The sequence below is a fragment of the Poeciliopsis prolifica genome, unplaced genomic scaffold, assembly GCF_027474105.1.
Source record: "Poeciliopsis prolifica strain line A6 unplaced genomic scaffold, Auburn_PproV2 SCAFFOLD007, whole genome shotgun sequence".
Classification (NCBI taxonomy): Eukaryota; Metazoa; Chordata; class Actinopteri; order Cyprinodontiformes; family Poeciliidae; genus Poeciliopsis; species Poeciliopsis prolifica.
The window spans coordinates 11,390,580-11,418,343 of record NW_026562382.1 but is presented as its reverse complement, the minus strand read 5'-3'; the positions used below and the strand labels follow the sequence as shown (position 1 = coordinate 11,418,343).

The following is a 27,764-nucleotide window of genomic DNA, read 5'->3' as shown; positions in this document are numbered from 1 at the left end:
TGTCAAAATACAACTACTGAAAGTTATGTAGGCTTTATGTACAGTTAAAAACATAACTTGGAAAAACAAAATGGACCATTGTGTGCAAATCCTATGCATTTCACCAAATATGAAACAGAATTAAAGAAACCAGGCACATGAAAGCATTACAATTCACCTAAACTTGCATGAAAGAAAAGACAATCTTAACATATCAAGTTACTTAATACAGACTTTTAGTAAACCACAATAAATACACATTTCATTTTACTATTTGTAATAAACACTGAAAATTAAAACACAGTAATCCTAAGTGGGTGCAACACCTTTAAGAACCTTCCCACACTGTACACTTTGGCTCAATTTCTATGTATTATAGGCTTGTGTTGATGTTCGGGGACTTTCTGGAAATTCCCATCTAATGAACAAATGTGTTAAACTCAGTAAATTTAAATGCATATTTAAGCTTGGAAATGAAGCATATTCTTGTATTTATGCATGAGCAACATGTTAATGGGCTTCATTTGAGCTTTTCCATAATATCTTAGAATTCTACTGAATGTTGAGAACTTCAGTTCCATTCTGTCAATGTTGACAAATGCCACTATTTACACATTGTAAATGACCAGGCTTTATGGCTAAAATGATTCAATAGTTCAACTTATAATGCTCATAAGATCAATCCTATTTAAAATTAGACTTTGATTGTCAACTCTGTGTAACTATTTACCCGAAGAACAAATCTGAATTCTGCAAAGCAACTGTAAAAGAAAAGATTATTCTATTCCAACATAAAAAAAACAACTTCCTCTTTAAACTGTAAAGTGTTATTTAATCATTTTATATCAGCTTTTCCTTTTATATTTAAAGCAGATAAACACTGACTCAGGAAGACTTTCACTAATGACTGTAGCATTTGTAGACAGAAAAGGAAGTGTTTCTCAACTAAAAGAATTCTTTTGAATGTACTAAATGGATGTATGGACCCTTGGTAGAGGCAGCGGGAAAATGATAGAATGTACTCTTTTTTTTTTTTTATTTTGGAAGATCATCGATGTAGAAAATGTGGGCGAGCTCCATGGAACAGAATACTCCACACCTGCCAAAAAGTCTTTTTTTCTTTTTCTTTTTTTGGAAATGGGATCCCCGGACACTGAAACAACATGGAAATATTTTTTTAAGGAAAGGAACAACCACAAAAAGAAGTTGCCATGATTATGACCTCTAACTCAAGAAAGGAATCAACAGCCAGACTAAGGTGACTCAGTTGTTGAGAAAAGGGCTTTGCAGAGGAGAGGATGTGTCTGCATTCCATATGTAATATTGTAATATTGTTGCTCTTCTGCACCTTTTGGCATAGCTTTTGCCTGCTTGTGCTCCCTTGATTTTGCACATGAACAATGTTTACTATTGTAATCTACAAGCTAGAACCAAAGGTACACAATGGTATATGCCCTTTAAAAAGTTTCTGTTATCTTCAAGGAATCAAATGTTTTCTGGATTATTTAAAAATGAACCAAAACTATACTTGCTGTATCTGTTAATTGTGTATGCAATTTTAGTATATAATTGTTTTAAACAAGATTTGGTCATTAACAACCAAAGACGTGCCACTGGACCCCAAATAGACTAAGTGCAAAAATCATCAAAATGACCTGGCAGGTCACTTGAATTTAAGTGAATTCTGAAATCTGATGATTTTGAAGACATAAAAGAAGATAACTGTACAGAATTAATACAACTTGTTTTGTAAATGCAGGAAATTTTTCAATGAGTTCCAAATGGCATGCATATTTTTTACGAAAACATTTACAATATATATAAGGACACACTTACAATTTAGTCACAATAAATAAAACTGACAATTTTTTTTGCACATACAGCAGACAGAAGTTCAATCTACAGTACAATATTTGCTTGAAACTAGAACTTGAGTTCTGCAAATACAAGGTACATTGCACAGTTTGACATTAGTTGTGTTTGTATTTTTTATATCGTCTCTTGTGTTTTGGAGTTGAGCACGAACACTGTAATGGAGAAACCTGCATTTGTCAACAGTACCACAAAAGTGTTTCCCTCACAAACTTATGGCTTAAGAGTTACGGATGAAAAATGTAGTATTACTTTGTAAATTGCTCTGAAAGTAGTTTTCAAAAAAGGCAATGAAGATGTTCCAGAAAAGTATACCATAGCTGAGTTCATGTGAGGATGTAATAATTAAAAGCTTGAGGCCTTTTAATTGGCTGTGACCTCAGGGCAATGGTCTGGTAAAGGGAGTTTCGTAGTTTTGTTTGATAGTAAGGTTACATCAGGATGTTCATTAGCACTTGATTCTTGGGGTGGCTGTTCTGCTGCCATACTGATGATGCTGTTACTACTGTAGGACTCCTGGCTGTTGTTGTTAAGGTAGTTTTGAAACTCTGTCTGGTTCTGGTTCTCACGTTGCTCCACAAACATGGCCTTGGACAGTACCTTGGTGTTTTGGTCAGATGCGTAGCAGCACAAAGTGGCAGCCGGACCACCCCCATTCAGATTACGGTGGTGACTGGTTGTGTACTCCTCCTCCGTATGATTAGAGTAGCCAGTGAATTCCCCAGAGGTCACGCTGAACGGTCCTTGGGCCAAATTGCCATTGGTTGTGCTGACTGGTTCTGGGAATGCTAATGTCTCCCTGTAGGACTCACTGGGCCGACTGGCATGGACATTCGAGTCAGCACTGGAGCTCCCCAGCTGATAGTAGTCAGCAGAGGAAGAGTTCATGATGTAAGGGTTTCCATTTATAAGGTTATCATGACCCACGGAGCCGTCAGTGTAGCACATCACAGAGGACATTGGCACCACATCAGTGTGAGAAACTGCTAGAGGCGTTATGTCAGCCTCATAATTCTCAGACTTCCCTGCAGGTCCCTCCTCGTCCTCTGAGTCGCTATTTGCAAAGCTTTGTGTGCTGGAATCAGACAACCCACTACATATGCTGCTGCTGTCCTCGTCTTCCTCATCATCTTCGTTCTCTTCCTCCTCCTCCTCTTCCTCTTCTTCCTCATCCTCCTCGTCTTCATCATCCAGAGGCTCCTCCATCTCCTCTGCAGAGTGCAGGTGCATTGCAGCCGTCTGCGGGACAGCATCAGACAAAGAATACTCCAACCTGTGTTGCGACTGCGTGAACAGGTTCCCGTTCCCCATGTCGTTGGTTTCCCCGCAGTAACCGTTGGTCTGGGGGGTTTGCTGCTGTTCGCGGCTCTTCTCCAGCTCCAGCTTCATGATGGTGTGCAGGAAATGGGTTCGAACGCGGATAGGATTAAACTCTACTCTTCCAGTTGAATTGCTGCAACCTTCTTTTGTGCAGCCGCATGGAAATGACATTCGATCCACCTGGGAAAAAAACAACACCCTGTGATGCATGACTTCTCTTAAATGATTTTTCTGTCCTTTAATGTTTTGTCATCAGTCAATGCATTTCTCTCTAAATAGACAGAACCCTTCACAAAAAGAATTTATTTTATATTGTTGTTTAGTGCACTAGCATAATCTCTCACTGAAAAATTAGGAAAAACTCAATCTTAAATTTAAATTGATTCAGTGGGAAGGTTGACCTACATTACGTAACAGCTGCTTTCAAAACCACAGTTGCCTTTGTCCCATTTTTTGACAGGACAGGACCAAATCTACACTTTGGTCAATCATTTGCATTATCTCTCATTTGTCCAGAATCCTGGATTTTGACTCTTCTTTAAGCCTTTCCCAAAGGGAGGTTTTGGGAAGAGAATTGATTTTGTGCCTGGCAAACAATCTTTCCGTTTGTTTGGTCATATACTTCGAATCATTATCAAATTGAAAGATCAATGGAAACTTGTTTTTTGTTATTTGGAAAAGCCATTTCTGATTCCTTTGAATCTTTGAATAAGAAATGGATCCACAGATCTTTCACCATTACCCTTTATTGCCATTGTTGGTCAGCAACATTGGGTTGTTTCACCAGAAAATAGCAAGGGAATATTTTCTAATGCCTGTCTTGTTTTCTACATATTTAGCTCATATTCCACCTGTATTTTTTGTAATCGTGTTTTCAGGATTGGGTGTAATCCTGAAAACAAAATTTTAAGATTGGCTCCACTTAAAATCCCAGAAGAATTCAGCCAACTTAACATTTGTAAGGGTAGGTTGGAAAAGGTTTTTGATAAACACATCTAGTGGTATTTATGAATGCTTAATAAAATTATAACTTGCTTCTACAATTCTTTAAGTGAGCCATCAGAATTTTATTCATCACATACCATCTTTACTATTTGAGAAGAGAAGATGAAATTATGTCCTGGTCCAGCTCCATTTGCTCTTTTTTTTACTTTTTATTTATTGATCAGGCTTAACATATGGGCAAGTTAAGGCATAAGCTTCAGTGTTAATTTTCCAACTTATGAAAGTCAACATACCTGCCTTGTTTTCTTTCTGATTTTGTAGAATGGAAATTCTAAATGGACACATCGTATTTATGTCAGAGGCAAAATAAAGTCATGAGTTACTTGTGAAAGCTTTTTAATCCTCATATCAGCTTTAAAATAACTGTGACATGGGGGAGTTTAAATGTCTCAAAGTTGATTTTTCACCCTATTAAATGCATTTGATCAAATTAAAAAGTTTAACTTTTCTAAATCTTTCACTGTGAGAGTATGCTACTGCAATAAAAAACTCAATAATTTTAAGAATTTTTACATGCTTACAGAGTCTGTCAATAAATGTGTAAAATATGTATTTTGTGGAATTTACCTGACACTTGATCCCTGCAATGCTGCAAGCACACGTCTCGGGGTCACAGAAAAGCCTGCAGTCGCAGCCACAGTCTTCTCTGGACATGCGAATGGCTCTAAGTTCATGCTTCTCATCCACATCGATCTTCTTCACGCCTGAGGAGCGTAGCAGTGCCCGGCGCTTTTTGGTAGTAAGAGGCTGCAAAAAGAAGTACTCATCTACCTCTGTGTTGTCAAGATCAATGTCGTCATCTGAGATGTCTTCTGCTGTGAGCGTGTTGGCCTCTTCTGACTCCATTGTGCCATTCTTAGTCAGCTGAAAAACAAGATTGGAACACGTCCAGGCACTTTCAGTACCAACTGAAGATTTTTAGTTTAAAAGCTATAATTTAAATTTTTTGATTGGCAACTCTGCAAATACTTAGGATGTTACAAACTAAGGCACCACTTTATATATTTTTAAGAAATATGTTAGAAAATGCTATCACAAAACTAAATACAGGAAAAAAAATTGCCTTAAATCCTCAGACCGATGACTTCTGCTTGCTGAACAACATATTACAGGCATTTATAGACTGAATAATTAAATTTTTAATTGACTCATAAAAAGCTCCTACCTTCAGCTTTATTGAGTTAAGTTTCTCTTCCTTCAAGTGATCTTTGAGCATATCTCTGTGGATCCTCTCCTGCTCCAGGGCAAACTCTCCAAGGGAGTATTGTCTGACCCAGCTGTGTCTGTTGGACATGCCTAGAGTGCTGCCACCCTGGCTGGGCACACTGGTGAAGCCCTGCCGCCGGCTGAAGTAGTACACGGTCACATTCTCAAAATGCACCCTTCTTGCCCGCAGGCGCTTCTCCCGCTTTAAGATTGAGTCGGCTAAAAAGGGAAAACAGTATATGTAGAGCATGCAGTAAGGTAATTTTTGGCCAAAGAATTATTAATACTAAAGCAGAGTGAAACAGTGATAAGCACTTCTTTGTTTTGAGTATTCATAAACTATCTCATAAGAACACCGCAACAGCTCTGATAAATGTGTCAATATAAACCGCCACATAGAGTTTATATTGCAGGAATTCATAAATTTGGTGGGGGCTTTTTCGTGCAGGTTTTAACGCTACTTTGGACTCCTCCACTTGACAGGCATTTCCGGTGAGTCTTTTTATAGAGTTCTACAAGGGGGAGGTGCAAGAAGGAGGGTGATTTAGGAGCAAAAATTATCCTCCGCATGGCCCGAACAGCAGAGCACAGCTCGTTCACTCAGAAGCAGCATTCCCAATGTTCAACCACCAACCCCCCTCCTTCAGAGAGAAAGGACAAATAGAAACCATCTGGTTCCTGCAGCTCTCCGTCTCGTACAAGAAGGACAATGCTTTTCTTTACAGATGTAAACTGTCATACCTTCCAAAGGAGAAGCACAACTTGGTCACAACAAAATCAGGTAAAAGGAGTCTTTTTTGAACATTGTCATGATGAAGATTTTTTGCTATTTCTATAAAAGCTTAATTTCTCTTAGGTGTAAATCTTTTTTTTTTTTTTTTTTTTTTTGCACACAAACATTCCTTATGCCATTGAAGGCTTTGTCACCTTTGACCTCACTGTTCTTCAAACAAGTCGCAGATGTTTTTTTTTTTCCACTCTACATAATTAGAACAAGAAAATATGGAAATTAAGAAAGTCAAATCAGTCAACTGCTGACTTTAAGCAGATCCCCACCAACCAAAGGCTACAAAGGAAAAGTCTACAGTTATATCCCCATACCTCTTAGCTCTATTATGTAGCTATACTGCCAAATTGTCATTTAGAAAAAAAATGGCAGTTTTTTTTTTTTTTTTTGTGGGTTCTTTAGAGATGCACTCAGAAATAAATTTTACAAATGGATGTTTAAAAATAGTGATTGTCCCAAACCTAAATGTGAAACAAGAAAAAGCGAGACTTTCTGCAGGTAACAGGAAGGGGTTCTGTCTATTTGAGAAATGCTGAATTTTTAAATATTGGCAGTCTCTTGGAAATCAGAGCTATGGGAAAGATAATCCCACTGGAGCAAATATACACAGAGATTGCTGTTCTTGTAATACAAGCCAGTAAGACGCAAAGTAAAGCTTAAAACATCCACTTTATGTAGTGTTAAAATAACAGCACGCTTTTATAACAGATGACTTTCTCAGACAGCAGTAATACATCATCTCTATTTGCAGCTTAAATAATTGATAATACACAGCAAGAAGCCTAGGAAAACATATGGAACGTTTTATATCTTTTGATTATGTAATGGTTCAAGAGAAATTGTAAATTGGACACAAATCTCTGATTAATGAATCTCTACATTTTTCAACTAATTTTTGACACACAAAGACAAATCATGCTTTGATTAATTTGGATGTTTTGGTAAAAAAAAAATCCCACTCCCTTTTCTTCTAGGAATCAATTGTTTAGTGAAAAATCATCTCATCACATGGACACCGTGTCTTATTAGAATTCACTTTCTTTACAGGCTTTGAAACTAATATAACTTTGAGAGATCGGTTTTATATTTTAAATCAAAATCAAATCAATCCAAGAATCACAGCAGAGTGCATCATTGGTATGCCTGCTTTTTTTTTGTTGTTGTTGTTTTTTTTTATGTACAAGGCTTCTTCACATCCCAGCTGTGATTGCCTTTATTTTAATGAGCTGAAGGAACAACATCTGCAGATTGTAACAGCATTCTGAAAAGTAATCAAATTCAGAATGTTGACTTCTAAACTACAACTGATTTTTGTGAACTTACAGAAAATTATTAGTGACATTTTAAAACAAATTAGACAAAGATAACTACTGTTTAAAAGAAAAGGAATTTAATTCTGATTTTATTCATTTTAAATAGCTCAAAATATTTTTTTCTTTCTGATATTGTCATTGTTGAAAAAGCATGACTAGTACAAGTCCTTGATGTCAAACATGTTGCTGACAGGTGTTTTAATGCAACAGTGAATTACACGAAACACATACTGCCAATGCAAAGGTTTACTCCAACAACAGCTATGTGATTATAAATGACTTATTTGATTTTCACTTGTCCAGCTAACAAGCACATGATTTATGTGCCAGAACAGAGAAATTCAATTTGACTTTAGAGAGATATGTGAGATATTGTGACAAAGGAGGACATGCACAGGATGTGAAAATACATGATTTGATTTCTGAAGAAGTTAAGAACATTTTTTAAACTAAGGTGGTTTGAAGCTCCTTGCCTCTGTTTTCAATTACTGCAAAGTAATTTTGTTTCCTCCTCTGAATTAAGATGAAACATCTATCAGCATGTTAGGAGTATAGTTCTTAAAAATCTGACCTCAAAAAGGAGAGTTGTAAAAGAGATAGTCTATTGATCTCTGCAGTAATAGTTTTTTTTCAGTAATATTATTATTATGATATTACAGTAATAGCAACTGTTGTAAATTGCATCAAACTAATTAGTAAAACCTTCACATTTCTATTCTCCACAACATTAGTAAAGCATGCAATGGTGACAGTCTATGAAATGTTACCTTCAAATCTTTATTTGCAATGCACCTTTGATTAATCAGCCAAGTGAACTGCTTGCATTTAGTCAAGTTTGGAAACGTACACAGAATTAATTTATGTCATGGAACAAATACTGCACTTTTTCTTAGTTTGCAGTGCAAAAGTAGCACTCCAAACTGTACCATCAGTTTTTGAGGTTTGTTTTTGAGGTTCGCTAATATCATTAATTAATTCTTCTTTATTAACACCTGACTAATAACTTTTTTTCCTTGTCCATCCCATTATTTTAACAGTTCAAACTTGTTTTATTTAGCATGGCCAAGAACCTAATTGATTCAAGGACCTTTCTTAGTAAATACCACCATAGAATTCATTTTTAGTACTCATTTCTACAAGATTCATCCCAAAAGTGGCTCAAAATAGGACTACTTAATTTGAAGATTTTCTGTTTGTGTACCTCTTCACAACATTTTTCTAAGTGTTATATAGTCTGAGTAAAGCATGAGCACACAAAACTTGAGATCATTCATTTGCTTAGGCCTGTAAGCTGATGCTGCTCCTAATGAGCGAGGCTGGCTGTGCATGCTTCCTCTTCATCAACGGCACCAGTCTCCTCACAGCCCTACATCCACAAATGTTAGCTCATTTGAAGATGCGTAGATTGATGTTTAACCTGCATCTTGTAATATCTGTGAGCTACTGCATTAGTTTGTTTGTGAGATTCACACCATTTTCAATGAAAAAATATACATATATATTGTATTGTATATTGTATTTTTCTTTTTCCTGATAGGAAAAGTTCATTTTGCTGTCAATAGAACAACAGAAATTGAAGGATGCATTTAAAAGAAAAAGACTCACGGCTGAAAGGATCTGAAGTTGAGGGGTTAACGCTGTCACTGCTATCCCCACTCTCACTGCAGGAGACCTCATCATCAGACTCCCGCACAGAGGAGCAAGGGGAGGAGGAGGCTTCCACCTCCTCAAATTTTCTCTTCAGTATTCCGCTCATGGCCTGCTGCATCTGCACCTGTACGCGAGAGACAGCAAAAGGGGGTTGCATGTTATTTAATACTCGGTTTAGGACCTTCATAATCCTCAACTCACTCAATTAGCCACCAACCCAGACTGCCCCCACCCCTGCTCCTACCTTCACCCACCCACGCATGCACACGCGCACACACACACATCCAGTCTTGCTAGCTGATATCCCAGCTTCCAGGCAATCCCTGGGTCATTGATCACCTTGGCACGAAGGAGCAGAGGGGAAATAGTGAAGCTGCCAATTACAAACTACATCTTCCTCACAGGAAGTTAATTCTCCTTTTTGATTGAGAGGTTCAGGGAAAAAAGAGACAGAGACTGGATCTATTCACCTTCCACTGGTGACCATCATGATTAAGTTTATAACACAATGTTAGGTTCAAATCTTAGAAATGCCATATAATATAAATATATTATATGGTTCATTTAATTCATTTCAGTTAATGTTTCATATTAACTGGAAAAAAATTTCTAAGTACATGGACACGTCATTATCAGTGTCAATTCTGAATTGATTAGATGTGTGCTCGTGTTTGTTTCCCAAACTCACGGCTGTACCCAAACTCTATGGTGGTAAAAGGGAAGGTGTAAAACGAAATCTTCAAAAAACAATACCGTTAAGTGTGATTAATTTTTTTGTAATTATTTTATTCATTTATATAATTTAAAAAAATTCTAATGTGGCTCAAATAGTATCAATTTGTGTACATCTGCAATGTATGTTGTTGCACCTCTTATATAAAAGAATTACACATAGCATTTTTTTTTTTAGTAACCAGGACAATTTACACTGAAAAGTGTTTGAAACAAGTACTGGTTTCTCAACTGTTTGGTAAACATTTCCATCCACAGTTGGTGGTGAAAGAAAAATTTTACTTCTACACTGTCATGCTGTGCTTTTTTGTTTTCAACTTTAATGTAAATACAATGAAACCAAGGTTCTTTGGTATTTTCACCCCAGCTTATGACACCAGGAGAAGCTGATTACTGTCCATAAGTATACCCGTCATTGGAAAATTACAGCAGCTGGAGTGCCAGCACTATTTTCATACCATATTTCCCATGCACACACTCTGGAAAAAAAATCTGCTTTTATCAATTCAAATGTTTCTCATTGCCACGTCACGCAAAGGATTTTGTAGCAGACTACATCAATGTCAACCAAGAGTGCATTATCTCCCCTGACTGATGATGCAATTAGACAAATAAACAAGAATAGGCTCATCAGTCAAATACACTAAAACTAATTACTGTCACATTTAATCTGCCTCTAATACTACTGCATGGCAGACATCAAACAGTGCATCATTTTTAATATGTTTTTTTCCCTTTCAAAGCATTCAGACAGAATGCTCACAGCTTCCAATATATACACAATTGTATAAATGTAGTGATTAATTATAATAAATGTGTAGGCTTTGCTTTCACTGTTTTAACAGTAATAATTACATTTTGAAATCACAGAAGTGTGCTGCAGAGGTACAGCGAGGTTCGCAGTGACTGGCAGCTTCTCCCTGGTTGCTTTCGCTCTCGCCCTCTCTCTCAGAACCTGGAATCAGTAGAGACGACGTGCATCTTCAGCCAGTCTCCGCTCTGTCTATCTGCCAGAGCAGCTTGTGGGGGAGTTCCATTCACAGACAGCCTCGCTGTTTCATCTGGGCTCTGCTATCAAGTCATTACAGATGCAAATTTGGTCGGTAAGACATGCTGCCTGAGAGAGGAAAAGAGAGAGAGGTGCAACCAGGAGAGGGAGGACTAGCTCTGCCAGCCAGGGGGTCATTGTTCCCTGGAGGCTGCTGTGCCATGGCCAGCATTTGGAGAACCTCCAGAGTCAACAGCTCTACCTACAACCAAGGAATGTGAGGCAAGAAACTCAGGGTAGTCAGGGTAACCTCACTGAGTAAATCTCTCTTCATGAAGAATTTATAATAATTTGGATAAGAAACAGACAGCGTTATCCTGAACTAAATGCGGTTTATTCTCAGCCCATGGACACAGCTGAAAAGAAAATGAGCCTTGAATGAGAAACAGGACAGATTAATGACAGATTAAATAGCTTATTACATAATTCTCAAAAAAAAAATCTAACTTATAAAAGCTTCTGATCTCACATGAAAAATGAATTGCTTTCGCTAGCCACTTCTCACCTTGGCAAGCAGGAGTGGAAATTTCCAACAGAGATGACCTGTTCAAATTCTAACCCATTTTGTACTCCGGGTCTTAATTAGATGCCATTGTTGGAAGCGTGTTTGTGTGCTTAGCCCTCAGCTAATGCTGCGCTCAGGCTTTGATATCAAAAGTGGTTTCCATGGAGATTCTAATGTACTCTCACAAATAGTGCCTGCCCATATGGCCCTGCTTCCTGCGCTACATACCCTGTGTGAGGGACTCTTAGCAATAAAGAGCAGTCCATACGTCCAACCCCTCCTGGTTTCATCTGCATTCTATTGTGCCAGTATGAAAACTTCAGTGGGGATGACATCATAAACCACAGAGCTGTGGGTGATCCAAGGTGAACCTCTTCAATCATGGCTAAATAAAAACCAGAGATTGTTGCACTTCTGCAACAGCTCTTTCTTTGTCTCCACTGCATTGCCACTGATAATAGCTGGGCAAGCACACACTCTTCTCAATCCCAAAGAAATTAATGCAGCAAAAAACATGCTTGGAAAAGCCCCTCCCTGTGTTTGCCTCTATTTGAACACATATTAAGCCAGACATCAACTCCCATCCTTAATCAACAGTGCTCCCAGTTCTCCAGCACACTTTCATCTTGAATGTATTTTGTTTCTCTTCATCATTCACAAAGTTGACAGAGAAAAGCTCACAATGCTCATCCGGAATGATGCCAACAAGCCGAAGGGATCTGAACCAAGTCATGACACATCAATCCTACAGTGACCACTTCTATGTTTGTGTCTAAGTGTGTGCGTGTGTGTGTGTGTGTGTGTGTGTGTGTGTGTGTGTGTGTGTGTGTGTGTGTGGGGGTGTGTGTGTGTGTGTGTGTGTGAGCCCTCACAGGAACAACTGACCTGTATCCACTGGCCGAGTGTGACTCCTCTCACCTCTTCTCACAGCGCTACAACCACCCAGTCACAAATGTGGCCACTCAGAGAAGGTGAAACATGATGAATGGAGAGATTCTCATTTTGTCTCAGCCCACTGACTTGCAGCGACCCCTGAGCTTCACGGGCATGAGCGAGGGAGAAAAAGGGAGAGCGGAGAGTGCAGTAGGTTGAGGGAGACGAGTAATTTTCCAGTTCTGCCTGCGTTGTCGGTAACATATGCTTTATTGTTGCGAGACGACAGTCTTTCTCACTTCAACTGCCTCTTCTGTCACTGTGTTGCACTCTCCCTTCGCTTTCTATCTTTGGCCGCACAAAGGCTCATTAGCTGCAGCCGGGCTGAAAGGCAGGAGTCTGACTGGAACAGAGAGTGGAGCAGGGAGCAGAGGCAGCCTGTGAGATCACATGGGTGGGATGTTTGAGAGAGAGAGGCAGAGTCAGGCGTGCTTCTGCCACTGCTGTCTGCAGATATTTTTACCAACACAGGGAGGGAGGAGGACTAGGAGGAGACCAAGGAAGGAGAGTTATTGGTGTGTGGGGTGGAAGGAGAAAAATGTTAAAGAAACTGATGAGAGGAGGTGTGTGTGAAAATGGGGCAGGGAGTTTAAATAGAAAATGCATAGATGAGGGGACTTAGTTGGGAATAGTAAAGGTAAGGAGGGAGTAATGGGAAGTGCGGTTGGATAGACGAAAAGAAAAAAAAAACATCTTTGAGAAAAGAAGAGAGGGTGGGGTCTCCAAGAAAACAAGAACCTTTCCAATCTCTTTTGATCCTAGCCTAAATCAAATCAGTCAACAAAACACACTGGTTCAAATGCAAACAGCCTTCTACAAAAAAATGTTTTCTGCACAAACACCGTCTAAATGGAAGAAATTGACAAGCAAATGTCAGGGTAAAACCACTTCATCCACAGGAAATAGGATTTGTCTGCACCAGAGTGCATGTGCTCCTGATGCTTCCTATGACAGGAAGTTCTCCTGAAGAGTTAGTGGGGCCCCCAGTTGTTGCAGTCAAAGAGCCTCAATTCCTTTCTTGCACTCAGCTGGATCGTATGTCAACATAAAAGATCCAGCACTTCCTCTTTCAGGATAGAATTAAGCTTAGACATTTTTTCCCCTCTTATAGAGTCCTGAATTACAGTCATTACAGACACATGGCTGTTCCAAGTCACAATTAAACCACACCTTAAAGTGCAAGATGGCAAAGACACGGCCTGGCCATTGCCTTCCTACTCAATTCAACTCAATTCTCATCTCCTGTACTCTGTCAGGGATTTCTCACATTAAGCTGGATTTTCTGGTTGAATTTGAGCGGGGCCAATTGGCAAACAGAAGGAGGTGTCATGAATGATTCTGTTGATTTCTGCACTGTTTTAGTATTGTAGTCTGTCTGTAGTTTGGTAGTAGCAACAGAGGAAGTGAATAAGGCCAAATATTTAGCAATCAATGTCAAGGCAATAAGAACGTAAGAAATACAACAATTAATTGTCCTACTCCTCATAGGGCTTTTTACAGAGTTTTCAGTTTTCAGTAAGCTTCATCAAGGTGGCAGATTTTACATGTCGTGGCCAAATGTTTACGATTGGCTAAAATGAGATCCATTTATTTAAAACTTCAACATAGCCCATGTTTCCAGGAGGTAATTATTTCTTAATAGCCTAGGGTCCAGACCCTCTGTACAAAGCAAAGAATAGATCAAGGGACTGGTTTTTACTAGAGTAGCAAAGATAATTTTTTCTTCAGTATTCCTTCCTGGCATCCTTCCTGGCATTACTGCATATGCCAGGAAGAAGGTAAAAAAAAAGAAATATGTAATCCTAACAAAAGTTCTAAATAGTATTTAATGGTGTTACATTGTGACTCTTTACAACTCTTTAAGAAATACAATTTCTATTTTCTCATGCTCTACATCCTCTATTGACTTCGCTAAGTCGTGGCTTTACTTTAATGCATTTTTGCCCGATCAAAAGATAATTTTTGTCCTGTAATGCTGTCAATTATGTGACACCAGGACTAATATGGTGTCATATTAGAAATAGCATGTTTTACTTTCAAAAGTCACTACAGGTGGCTCAAATTTGACCCTTTATCAATTTTGACTTTTTTTTCCCAGCTATTTTTAAAATTACCTTGTTAGACTAAAGGTACAGTCTAGCAGTCACTCTTTGATGACAAAGAGTGAATTACCACGTGCATTATTATAGGCCTTATAGAAATTGTCCTAATTTAGTCATTTGAAAGTCCAAGAAGCTTGAAGTTCCAACAAGATATATTTTGTTGGCACATTTGGACATGTGCTCCATGTCGTCCAGTAACATTCTTTGAGGACATGTCACATTCTGTTATTCTGATGGACCCAAATGCCGGCAGGAGGAAGGCAAAAATCACACTGACAAACTGAACTTCCATAAATATCACATAACAGGGACAAACAACACAGGGGCATGGAGAGCAATCACAAAAGCCAAGATGGAGTCAATCATAATAGGAAGAATAAATAAAAGGATGAACAACATTTGGAACAAAGAGAAGGTGATCCTCATTGATAAAATGTGTTGTAGCTGTGATAGGAGCATGAGTCAAAGAGCTTAGAAAAAATGACTGACAAAACAAATGTGAGAATGCAGTGAAGAAAAACAGAACCCAGACAAATCTAGCTGAATTATATATTATATATACTGAAATATATATATATATATATATATATATATATATATATATATATATATATATATATATATATATATATATATATATATATATATATATATATATATATATATATATATAAAAGCTTTGAAACTTTAAATTGATCTATTTATTAACAATTGCAGGTCTGGTTAGCTGTTTATACCTGACATTTCACATTACAGTGGTCTTTTTTTAAAATATGTGGTTTGCACACAGGAAGCAAGCGGAGGAGTACATACTGTACACTGACAGAGCTTGCTGAGCTCTTTAAGCTCACAGCTGGCTATTACTGCCAAATCAGAATGACCACAGAAGCATTTCAACAACAACACAGCAGTAAAGAGGATGCACTAACTCTACAAACACACACACCATAAGGGGCACAAAGCCAAAAAGATTTATCCTTATACATTTCTGACATAAACATAGCAATACATTTTTATTCTGACAAATTATAAAAACACTATACTGTAAATTACATGGACACTAAATGGCACAAGTTACTCAGGCAAATGGAAAGCTGCTGTCTTTAGTAGCATCACGCTTTCTTAAATTATCATTTTACAGTTATTGCGTGTGCCTCTCTCTCCTCTTTGAAAGTCAATGCCACTGACTTAGTCATGCTTATACACAGGAACATGAGCCAAAGTGATTCATTCCTACAGGATTTCTGTTGTCTAGTAACAGGGAAGACTCTGTAACTAAAAGTAAATTTTACTTTGAAATTACGTTAGTTTTAAATTATTGTTTTGATAATTGTATTGTTAGCTTGGATTGACATGAATGTATATTAGCTAGTGTATAACAGCAGTTTCAACATTGTATGCAAACTTACATTTTTGAATTGATTTGCAGTTCATTATTTTCTTGCAAATTTTATGCATAAAACACAGAAAACAGAAAACAAGACATAAAATAATTTCTAAATATTACTACGGCAAAGCATCTCTGTGTCAGAAAGCCTTCAGCTACTCGACATCATCTAAATCTCAAACGTTTCTTTGTAAATTATGCTTGGAAAAAAAAAATCATCCTACCTCTGCATCCCATGTTTGTGGCATTTTCTTTACTCTCCTGAAACTTTAATAGTTACTGTCCATTATTTACATGAGTTTAACATTGACCTTTTCTTTACTAAACACTCTAGGGAGATATGCTATAAAATAGAATGGGAATGAGCAAAAGTATCTTATGGTACAGTGGAGGTACTACGATGCCGTGCGGCTCCTTTTTTTTCTGAAGATGGCATCATCTGTGCTTTGAAACAATTTGAGATTTCATTTAAAACTTTTTGCTTTCTTGCCAGAAAACTCAGCATAGGAAATATCAGTAGGTCTTTCAGAAGGATAATGCAATGAGAGCATTCTCCTTGCACAATAGACACAAGACCATGGGCTTCTATTGTGCAAAGATAAATGTTAATAAATGCTGCTTTCTGTAATTCTCTGTAGTAAGTTAGCATAGCGATGGGAGTGAGCTACAATATGCCGATCAAACCCACACATGCACAGGGAAAACATGCAAACTCCATACAGAAAGACCTTTAGCCGGGAAGTATAAACCTTGTGAAATGTTATTGCAAGAAATGTAATTTTAAAAAAATTATAAAAAATTAGTGTCCAGTTAGCAAAAGGGTCAAACATTTTCTGTATGACACACCACAATAAAAGAAGTTTGTAAGGTATTTAGCACATCTTGATAATACCAATACATTTGTTCTGAACGTAAAACTATGTTTTGTTTGTTACAGTAACCTTTTACTCCAAAATCTTTACTGACAAGTTTTAGTAAACCATGTTATCTATATTTCCTCAAACATATGATGCCCTATTACAGAAAAAAGTAAAACACAAGCTGGAACGGTGGCATTTGTTACACCATTGCACCAGCGACAGTGACCTATATTTGCTCTCACTTCGAGAGACTCTATCAACTGACAGAAGAAAAGACAGCAGACAGCAGGCAAAACAAACAAACAAAGGCTTAGAGATTACTTAATTATATATGTAGAGGTAATTTGTGAAGTGTGGCAGACAATAAAATGTGGAATATAAGATATCCTAACAAAAGCTATTATTTAATTGAGCAAAAAGGGGCAGGAGTGTTGCCCCAGTCATTCAGACATAATCAGCATCATGCAGACTGGGTGTGTATTGAATGGAAAATACAATATATAAAACCTACTTTAACAGCACAGAAGAGAAAGAGAGTAAACCAAGGCTGAGTTATTGCACCTGCCTTGTTTATCACCTTCATTACAGTTCTTCTCTAACAAGGCAATGCCACATTATGTTCAAATACCATAAAGTCCAGATGGCAGATTATTTGATATACTGTATTTCAGTTATGATAAAAGAAAAACACACAGAAAAAATATTTCTGCATCATGATAGAATAAACCTATCCTGATACTTGAATAGTATTAAGTTAATATAACAAATTCACACCAATGTTCTCATGACAGATAAGTGGTTTTAAATTGTACCCATTCCAATTCAAACCTAATTACAATTGGAGGCAACTTAAGGTTTTTTAGAATGATGCTGCCAAGAAAATTCATATTTAGCATGTTAACAGTAGCCTGTAGAGTTTGAGATGTTGCTCACCATTTTCATTTTACCATTTCAAATTTGTTAGGAATTGGGGTGGGTGACCCTTATTGGAGCACCAGGAACTGTTTCATGTGAGCTGCAGTGAGTCCTTAAATTACTCACGATTTGATTAAAAATAAAACCCTCAGTGCAAAATATGAAACATTTATTTTGCCTGGTGCTGATGTGTTTCACAGGCAACAGTTATTGCTGTTGCACAACACACTTCAGTATACCTTAACTGGAAAGAGACAAGAGATAAGGAGTGGAAAACTTGAGGAAAAAAACACCAAAACATTTCAGTAAACATGCTCTACAGTGAAGCGAGTTAGCTTAACATCACAGCGTGGTGCCAACAACAATTTTGCAGACGCATGTATTTCTGAATAATGAAACCTGCAAACGTAATCCATCTATTGTTGGGGCTACAGGCTGATGGATCATCCTGAATCACTGAGACACAACATCTCATTTTTCAAAAGTGACTTGTATAAAGAATCGTTCGATGTAAAATACAATCTGTTACAAACTGATGTTATCCAATAGTTTAGAACCCAATATTTTAAATCAGTATCAAATTGGGCATATTAAGCAAAATAAATTTTATCGTGTACCTCAAGTATAAGTAAATCTGAAACAATGCTCCTAAAAAGCATCCCACAATGCTAAAAATAGGTAGAATTGTACAAAAAGCTTTCAAAATTACTGAACTTACTGAATGTGGTAGTCTGTGGTCTGTGTGTGCATATGTATAGGAATACCTCTGATGTAGAAAAGGTTTCTGATTTGTGAAACCTGTAAGTTGTGAAAACACAACTTACAGGTTTCACAAATATTGGAGATTCTTAATATTTTCAAAGGTTTTGCTAAACAATTTTATTTTATTTTTTCTTTAACTTAGTACTGTATATGTAATCTTTTATCATTACATATTTATTCAATGTGCTTCTGCCAAGTGACCATATCATCAAATATGGCTGGACACAAAGTGCTTCCATTGTGATGGGTTGCACAATTATGCATCCTAGATTGCTTTGAAGTTCTTATGAGGTCTTTTCTTACATCAGAATAGTCAATATGCAGTTAAAACTATGTCAGCACAAAGAAAAATCTTCCACCTCCTCATCCTCATAGCCATTCTTAGGCAGTGTGTTGCTCACATCCATCACGGATGTCACACTCCACCATAAATGGTAAAACCAAATGGCACAGACAGGAGGAGAGAGAGAGAGTGAAACTCAGGTCTCAGCTGGACTCCCCTAAGGAAAGGCTGTGGCCTGGATGATTATGCTGCTACAGATGATATCAGTGGAGGATCCCAGGCACTGACAATACCCCAAAATATTTACTGAATATTCATTTTGTGGAAAGTTATAGCAGCTTCTTCCACTATACATGTAAACTGAGAGAATAGGGTGCAACAGTCCTATAAGCACTATAATCATAAGGTTTTTGGATCTATGCATCAAATACGAATGGATGCATTTGATGGATAATACAAACATCTAAAATCAGTATAATAATCAATAGTAATGTAGTGAACTTCAACAATTTCACTGAAGCGTGATTGATAAATTTGTAGATCGTCTGTGTTTGTGTATGTCCTGTCAGATTGTACAAATTATGCAAATAAATAATGAGCGAATGCAGAAGCCTCTTTTCTCATTTGGCTTTGGAAGAATTGCACAAGTATATGCAAGCTAAAAATAATAATAAAAGCAATCTCCAATTAAACACAAAGGAATCCATTGAAAGAAACATTGCAACATCTACAGATTTATGCAAATGAGATTTTCACATGCGCTCTGTACAATTGTTAACGTGCACTGTGCCTGAGGCTGCAGACAGATCTGCTCTGCACACATGAAAGAGGGGGAGGGGAAGGGGTAGAGGCTGTGGAGGGAGGTATGGGGGGCTGTTGGTGGAGAGAAGTGAGCCCCCTCCAGCCCCCTGTTCAGCACTCAGCACGAATCCGAGCTGCAGCGTGGTGACGCCTGCTGCAGCCTCTCCTCTGCAGCTTCAGCGTTCAATGATCTGTTCTTCCTCCTCTTAGAAACAATAAAGGAAGCAGGGCTGTTAATTAGCCACATGACTATACACATGCACTATTTTCACTGTAATATCTTATAAAATCAAGACCTGGAGATGGCGGACAAGCTCTTGGAAAGCCAGCATATATTTGCATTCTCCTAAATAACTGATATTCTGTGAAGAACTTGTTGATAGTTTTGAGCTCACAAACTTTCTGATTCCTGACGAGATTGTGGGTTTTAGATAAATCTTTCACACCAAACTACATTAGGATTTTTTTCTTTAATAAAACATGCCTAAACTAAAGCACTGTTTCGTCTCAGCCGCCTTTTGTTGTTACAACCGGTGATCAAAATACAAAAAACAGCAGACAGGCAGCATAGCAGATGCTTCGCATTGAGCCTGGAGTTTTGACTTGCTGTAATTGAAGTCTCACGCTGTCGAGGCATAATCAGGTACTCTCACCCTCATGTCAATCACAATGCATGCCTAAATTATTCATAAGTCTATCATTTATTTATGCCTATATTTTCCCATGCCGCCTGAAAGTTAGCAAAAGTCGGCTCACTGGCAGAAACAGAGCTGCCAAAGCCTTTCACAGAGACGCAGGGCTGCTTTTATCTTTCACACAGGCTGAGGAAAGCTGTGGGATGTGGAGTTCACATTCCACAGACAAGCCTTATCATTTATATATAGCCAGTATCATGGAGAGATCTTGAATCATTTTTTATATGCAAAATATTCAGTTATCTGAGAGAAATTGGGAGGTAGGGCAGCTCTCACTGCTATTAAAATGTATCATGAATTAGAGTCAGATTAAAAACCACAAGTGACAGGAACTACTAATGACGTGAAAATTGTTGAGGGTTAGTATCTTAAATTCTACAATTATGAAGGAATGTTTGAATTCTTGAAAAGAAAACACAGCAGAAATCTTGATTTTGAGATAGTGAAATCATCTGCCAATTCAATAATTTATAATAATTGCAATAATGCACTTTTTTAAATAAGTGATAATGGAAACCAGAGATTGTAATTAAGAGGATGATCATTTATATCACACATTTTATCCACCAAATGTAGCTCACACAATATTGCATTCGGATATGGTTCTCTACCCAGCGTGGCAAAACCTGAGTCATAACAGATAAGACAATCAATGACGATAATTTCATAGGACTAATGAAAATAGGGCTGCATGGCACAGCAATTATTAACCCTGATGCCTTCCAAGCAAAAGAAAATATTGGATTTGAAACTCAGGCTGTGGTCTTTCTGTAAGACGTTTGCGTGGGTTTTCTCTGGGTCCTCTGGCTTTCTCGCACAGTGCAAACAACAGACACATCAAGTTAGTATGCATCTTTAAATTGCCCTTAGGTATTAGTGTGTGCATGGTTGTCCTGAGTTTTGTGCTACCATGTAATGGACTGCTCATTTGTGTGTTCAGTACATGATAATGGTTGCTCCTCCTTTGTTGTTTACAATATGAGCAAGAGTAAGATATTGCTGTACACCACAGTTAGCTGATAATGTATAATCAACTTCTGCTCTTCTCTAGTTCAAACTCTTACAAATGTTGAGTGTTCACACCTCAACTAGATAATTATACGCACAAAGTACAAGACAATAAACCCTTTATTTTCCTGTTGCTTTTTTGGCTCTAGATCAAGGCAAGCTGAGATATGAAAGCATAAAAAGAAGAATCTAAAGCTTATACAGTGATCAAAACTGAATTGGATTTTTTATGTGCTGTTCAGCCTTTATTATTTAAGACCTTTAATACATATTTACGGTACATTGTTGCTTAATTAGCTTATTTCTCTGTCTAGATAAGGTGATCATTATTTTCTATGACAGTAATCGTAAAATACCAGCAACGTAAATAACCAATAGGACATGAGTGATGGTTAACAGTGAGCTGACAAAGGCACATATATGTGTACCCCTTTGGATTTGCTGGCAACAGACCAGCCTTTCTAAATAGAAGTCATGGCAACATCTCAGGAAAGAGCGATCTTGAACCATGAAAACTCAACAGGAAGGAGCCAAACACACAAAAAGAGTCACATCAAAAGCTTCTAAATTGGAAACATGAACCCTGCAGAGACTCACAAAGCTGCTCTGCAATCTGAAAGGTTGATATTAGTTTACAGTCAACCTTTGATGAAAATGTACTTCATCGATGCAGTTGCATACATTTGGGGTTTCTAATAAAAAAGTACATAAAAATGTGCTGTGACGAACAATAGAAAGCACACTGAACAGGTAATGAATTACTGAGAGGCAATTTTTTTTCTTTTTCTCTTTTGTCACTAATGACTATATAAAGTAATGCAAAATACCTCCTCTTGTCATTAGGGGGTCCAAATTTACCTACTTGAAAGTGGGTCAAATAAATCTGAATGTGGACAACAATTTATGTTTCCTCAAACAGCAACAATTCTGGTTTGGCTTTAGTCAAGCAGTCATAAAATTCCTTGATGTTAATACATAATATGCATATCTATTATTTTCTTATAATAATATGCATATCTATTATTTTCTTATATTTTTTATACTGATTAACTATTTACATTTTTGAAGCCAACAGAATTAATTTAAAAACATTAATTCACTTCTATGGTGTTGGGATTTTTTCTAGTACTGATAAAGCAAAATATAAAGGAATGCTCTGCATTTTAACATGACCTATGGCACTTATTAACTAAAATATATAAAGATTAAAAAAAAACAAAAAAAAACTAGAGGTTGAAAAGCACACAAGAAATTCTAGTTTCTACAACTCCACTAATTTCCAAAACCATAAAACAACTTTTCAACACAAATAAAGTCTGATCCATAATCCTTCTTCAGAGTCTTTCTGTGAAGGTGAGACCCCTTGATTCTTATTTCCCTAATCAAAGGAAACTGAATGGATTCACCCATGCATGTGAAGCTTTGTGTGTAGACAACTCGGCCACATTGGCTTCCTGATGTGAGATTCTGCTTAGTGCTGTTATGCCATGACACCTTCTTCTGTGAATTTTTAATGGAAAAATTTACTGGTATCAAGCTTAAGCCATCCGTGCTGAGGTTTGCAATACTGGCGCAACTGAATTACTTCTTCAGATAAGACGATGTTTTAATTGACCAGCTTTTTCATGAGTAAATATATCTACTTAATGTTGCAGCGTCCTTTAGTTTGTGTTAGTGTCCCACATGTACTAATTAAATTCTGCTCAACGGAGATGCAACTGACTGAAGAGAAAAATGAATGGAGAGAGGAACTCACAGTATTAGAAAAGGAGAAAACCTACCAAAAACACATACAACAGGTATGAAAAGGGTTTTAGAATTGTTTAACCTCTTGTTGCAATACAGTTGCAGCAGTGCATAATTTCTGACAGAAGCAGCTGGCAGATAACCAAACACAATAACCCTAGCACAATATGGCGTGTCGGGGCTGTGTTTCTGCAGCGTACAAATGTACGCAGTTTAAGAAAAAATACTGCAGCATCGTCTTACCAGACATGGGAACAAATGTTTGTCTTTCAAGGCATCCAACATTGTCAAAAGCCAAAATATAACTTTCAAGACCTGAACTGTGAATATTGTGTTTCAAACAATACAATTTCTCAAATTTACCATTTAGTTACAGTGCTATTGTATATTAAAGTATTTGTTAATGCATTAGTTATTCATGTGGCTAAAGAGATGTATTTATCAGAGGGATTTAACTTAAATATCTTCAAAGACAGACAAATAAAAGAAAAATATATGCTAAATACTAACCAAATCACAAAAAATAATAATTTTATGATCCAAGGGATTCATTTCTTGTATGCTTTTCAAGAAGTGTCTTTTTTATGAAAGGAACTAAGGTGTACAGAGTTATTGATGAAAATAAAAGACACTTTCAAGAATATGGTTCTAAAGTTACTTTCTATCCATGAACAAGGAATATAAGCACACCTGATAGATTTATTCATTGGCTATTTCAAAAAATACTTATGAGATGGTTTATCGCATTACAGAAATATCTAGCTTTTGCAGTAGGCAATTTATTTTAAATCATTATTTGAGGTTTGCAAATATAATTGTAATAATTTACATTTGAATATTTTCCATGTATTTTCAATGATATTAAGACCTGGATTTAAAACAAATTAGCATAATTTTGAATTCTGTGAATAGATGTTCACAATTCCTTGAACAAGCAAATGTTTTCCTCATTTATACAGAATGGCCTCTCACAAATAAGCAATAAAATTGTATTTGCTGTCAAACTAACAAAAAGTAGATATTAATCATCAGTCATGACTTATTCTACTGGTAACTATAAATACTGAAATGAGTTGTGTATTGCTGTTTCTCTGACAGTCATTTTTAATCCACATCATATAGTTAATTTGGTTTCTCATTACTTCATACTTTGTAAAAGGAAATTAAGTTGCATGAACTGCAATGCAGTCTGCTTCTCTTCTGTAGTTTTATTCAATGTATTGTCAGATGTAGGGATTCTGGGTAGCTTGTTTTGAATTGGATTAATGTTATTTAACTTATGTATATACAGAGGTGGTTAGTACATATTTAAATCTACTTTTTTTAATGAAAAAATATAACTTTACAAGTATTTGTAATGCACCATATTTTTTACTTCTGCTTTACTAATATACATTTTGAAGAAATGCTAATTTTACTTTATTAAAATATCTGGCTACTCTACACATGTGACGTTTCTATTCTAAATGAAGAACAAACACATTTTAACCAAACTACAAACAGATATGTCTGGTGAGACTTTTGGTTTATTACCTAGATGAGATGAGCCTGTTGTGCCATTTGTAATAGTAAACAGTCGATATAATCACTACTTTGCACTCTTCTAACATCTATGTACAGTAAATATTGTTTCAGAAGTTTTTATGTTGTGGAAAACAAAGATTTGTTCTCGCTGCCATGGTTTCATTTTAGACATGTTGAAAAAATATTCCAGCAATAGCAACAACACTTATAAATGCATCAAAGATATGAAATAAATACAAGTGCCACTCAAATGTTGCCCTGAAAATATGGTACTTAATCTCATGCTTCCCTAGGGAGATGCTCTGTCTGAAATGAAGAAGATTATCTCACCTCACCATGCTGAATGCTTGAAGTTAGAAGTATTGTCTCACCGATGTAACTAATACTTTAACCACTTCGATATACTCAAAAACTACATAGAGAACTGAACTTTAAACTCGAAGTGATCAGGTGATTATGTCATTGTGGTAAAAGCAACTTCATCTGATCTGTCACAGAGAAAACACAATTTTAAACCCTTAATCTCAATGCAAATATATTATGAAAAACAGGAACAAATCACAAGCAGTACTCATACTTCTTGGGCTTCATTTCATCACAGTAATACTCACATAAAACATGTCTATGCTGTCATACATGTCAAGATAAGGATATGTTTGATAACAGTTCTGAAAAATGTAATTCAAAAGAAGAAAACTTGAAATTCATTTGAATATCCAAATAGATATTAGTTAAAATTCAATGCCTATATTGCAAAAACCAAACAAACAAACAAACAAACAAACAAAAAAACATATTTAGCACAACACAGTTGAGAATGAAATGGCTTTTCTTTTTGTCTTTGTGAAATCAGATGCATCTCTTGTGTCAGTGAAACAGCTGTCTTCATTTACTAAACACTTGTCTGCTCCAACATCTCGCCCTGTCCCTGTTATCAGCCAGTCTTTTGTGGCATCGCAGCAACAGTTGTGTGAGCTTTGAATACCATTCATCTCGCAGGGATAAATTCACTATGTTAATGGCTTTTGAACGTCGATGATATAATTTTCAATCAGCAAAAACAAGATCTGATCTTACCTTTAGCTAAATGTGTTACAATGCGATGACCCACTTCTGTTCTGTGGAGAACAAAAAAGAGAAAACACAAGAGAACACACAATTTTTGTTAATACCGTTAGCAAGTCTTAAACTATGCAGTTGATAAAGAGATTATGCACATTGTGGCCCTGGGAAATATGGTTTATGCTGTTTGTTGTTGCATCTGATGTGAAGTACTGAAGAGAGACTAATTATGCTGTAATGCCCTCTGTTATCAGAAATGAAATGCGGAGGCTTTGTTAGAAAAACTTTGCCTTTTCTGCACTGACAAATGATTGTCAGAGCATCTTCTTAACCGTAGGAGTACCAACCTTCCTTTTATTCCTGTTTGTGAGATGGAGGTGGAGGAGAAGCAGGGGTATTCCCAGAGTGTCCGTATCCTCTTCCACACAGTACTCTGTCTCGAATGAGACCCTACTCCTCTTCTACTCTAATCTGGATTTTAAAAAGACCAGCTGGCTATATGCTGCTGACTGTGTTTCTTGGCATCCCAGGTAAAGATATGTAAAAAAAATAATTGGCCAATGTTCAGTTTTGTGGAAGAAGCCCTGATGTTTTTTTTTTTTTTTTTTTTTGTATGCTATAAAATTGTGATGATTTAACTCCAGATACAATGCAATATAACTTTTGGCAGATAGTCAATTGTTCATACTATCATACTTAACAGCAGCCATGCAGCCTTTCTTCAACATGCTTGTCTTTTGTTTTACCTTCTCTAGAGTTTTTGATTTCTCTAAAGTTGATTACTATTCTCACCTGTTAAGCCAACCACCATTTTTGTAACATTAAGACAAAAAGGTATTTTTTTAGGGATGCGTAACAAATAAGAAGTTCACATTGAGATAACATCCGATGGTTGTTATGAGAACTTGAAAAGAGTCTGTTCTCTTGTCTTTCCCATTTTGACGACTATTTAAGATGATGGCAAAATCTGTGCATCCTAACAAAAAAAAAACAAAAACCTACTTTTGAGTTAATTTTATCTTAAATAAGTTATTTTGTTACTGGTTAAAGTTGTACCATAATCTATTTAGTTAAAAATTAGATTTATCAATATGAAATGTTTAATTGAACATAATATTGACAAATCTTTCATTTGTCTGTTAAACAGGTTTACCTAGGTTGCCAACACATGCAGACACCTTTCTTATTTCTAGTACTTAATTTTTAAATATGTGCTCTAAAATTGCTTTGTAAAAGACAGAAATCTTTAAAATGAATCCATGTTGGTCTCACTATATCAGGGTCTGTCTGTTGAGTCAACAATATAAGAAGCAATGACCATCAGCTGAGGTGTGGTGCCTGGTACAGCTTGACAAATGAACCACTTAGGAATTATTCCCTGCAGCATTAAAAAGTAACAAACCAGCAGAAAAAAACATATAAAATACTTGAAACCACTAATAAAAGATGTAAAAGAAAGACATGATAACAATCTAATTTACCTTACATCAATATGTTTAAATGCAGGCCTGTCACCTGTAATAGTTCATACTCACCATTCATTTCGTTATTATTATCAGTATCCTCCTGTCTGACGCTCCTTGAAGCTCAGAGAGTTCATAATGTTTGTTCCTCCACCATGATCCAGTTTTACCTTGCAGAATCCTTTATTAAGCAGAAAGGGGTGAACATAGAGCCGGTTCCCAGCACAGTATACCGGGCTGACCCGTGCAGCTGTCGCATACAGTAGTGCTTATACAGGCACTTCTTCCGGCTGCTCGGGGAACAATGGTGCAGAATCAGACTGACAGCTTCACGGAGAACGTGACTCCTTTTGACCAATCAGGGGCTTTAAACCAGGAACCAGCCGCAACAGAGAAGAACACTGGAGCCTCCGCGCAAAAAAATAAAAAAATAAATAAATTAAAAAAAACAATCACACGCAACATGACCGTAATCAGGTTGCAGTCCTTGGTAACACAGGCGCTGCTGGCAATTGTATATTGAAATAAATAAAAAAAATAAAAATAAAAAAACGGAACATTTATTCTGAGACTGCAACATGTTTGTGATTTATGTGCTCCATTTTCTTTTTCCGCGCTAAGATGTGATGTCTAAATACTAATAACCTGAATGAGTTCAAATCAAGTCATAATGTCTAATCAGTAGCTGGCAGTATAATTATCACAAAAATAAGGGGGGAAAAAGTACTGCATGATGGTGAGAAATGTGCTCAGAAGCTACTCTAAGCAAGAGTTGGCTTTAAAAAAAAAAAAAACTACCACTACTA

The 27,764-nt window shown here is 36.8% G+C and overlaps 1 protein-coding gene across 4 annotated transcripts; it reads right to left on the bottom strand.

Annotated features, from left to right (window-relative positions):
- Positions 1 to 17: 17 nt before the first annotated feature.
- Positions 18 to 27,559, bottom strand: csrnp3 (cysteine-serine-rich nuclear protein 3). Of its 4 annotated transcripts, none has more exons than XM_055031863.1 (6): positions 27,031 to 27,559; positions 25,511 to 25,551; positions 9,088 to 9,256; positions 5,342 to 5,601; positions 4,744 to 5,040; positions 18 to 3,351 (listed from the first exon to the last, which is right to left on the bottom strand). In XM_055031863.1, exons 3-6 carry the CDS (start codon positions 9,248 to 9,250, stop codon positions 2,215 to 2,217), a joined length of 1,857 nt encoding a protein of 618 aa, XP_054887838.1. In that variant the 5' UTR covers positions 9,251 to 9,256; positions 25,511 to 25,551; positions 27,031 to 27,559; the 3' UTR covers positions 18 to 2,214. The 4 variants fall into 4 exon arrangements, with proteins under 4 accessions (XP_054887838.1, XP_054887840.1, XP_054887839.1 ...); XM_055031865.1 differs by having other exon boundaries at positions 25,511 to 25,546; XM_055031864.1 differs by lacking the exons at positions 25,511 to 25,551; positions 27,031 to 27,559 and adding an exon at positions 12,303 to 13,005.
- Positions 27,560 to 27,764: the final 205 nt, after the last annotated feature.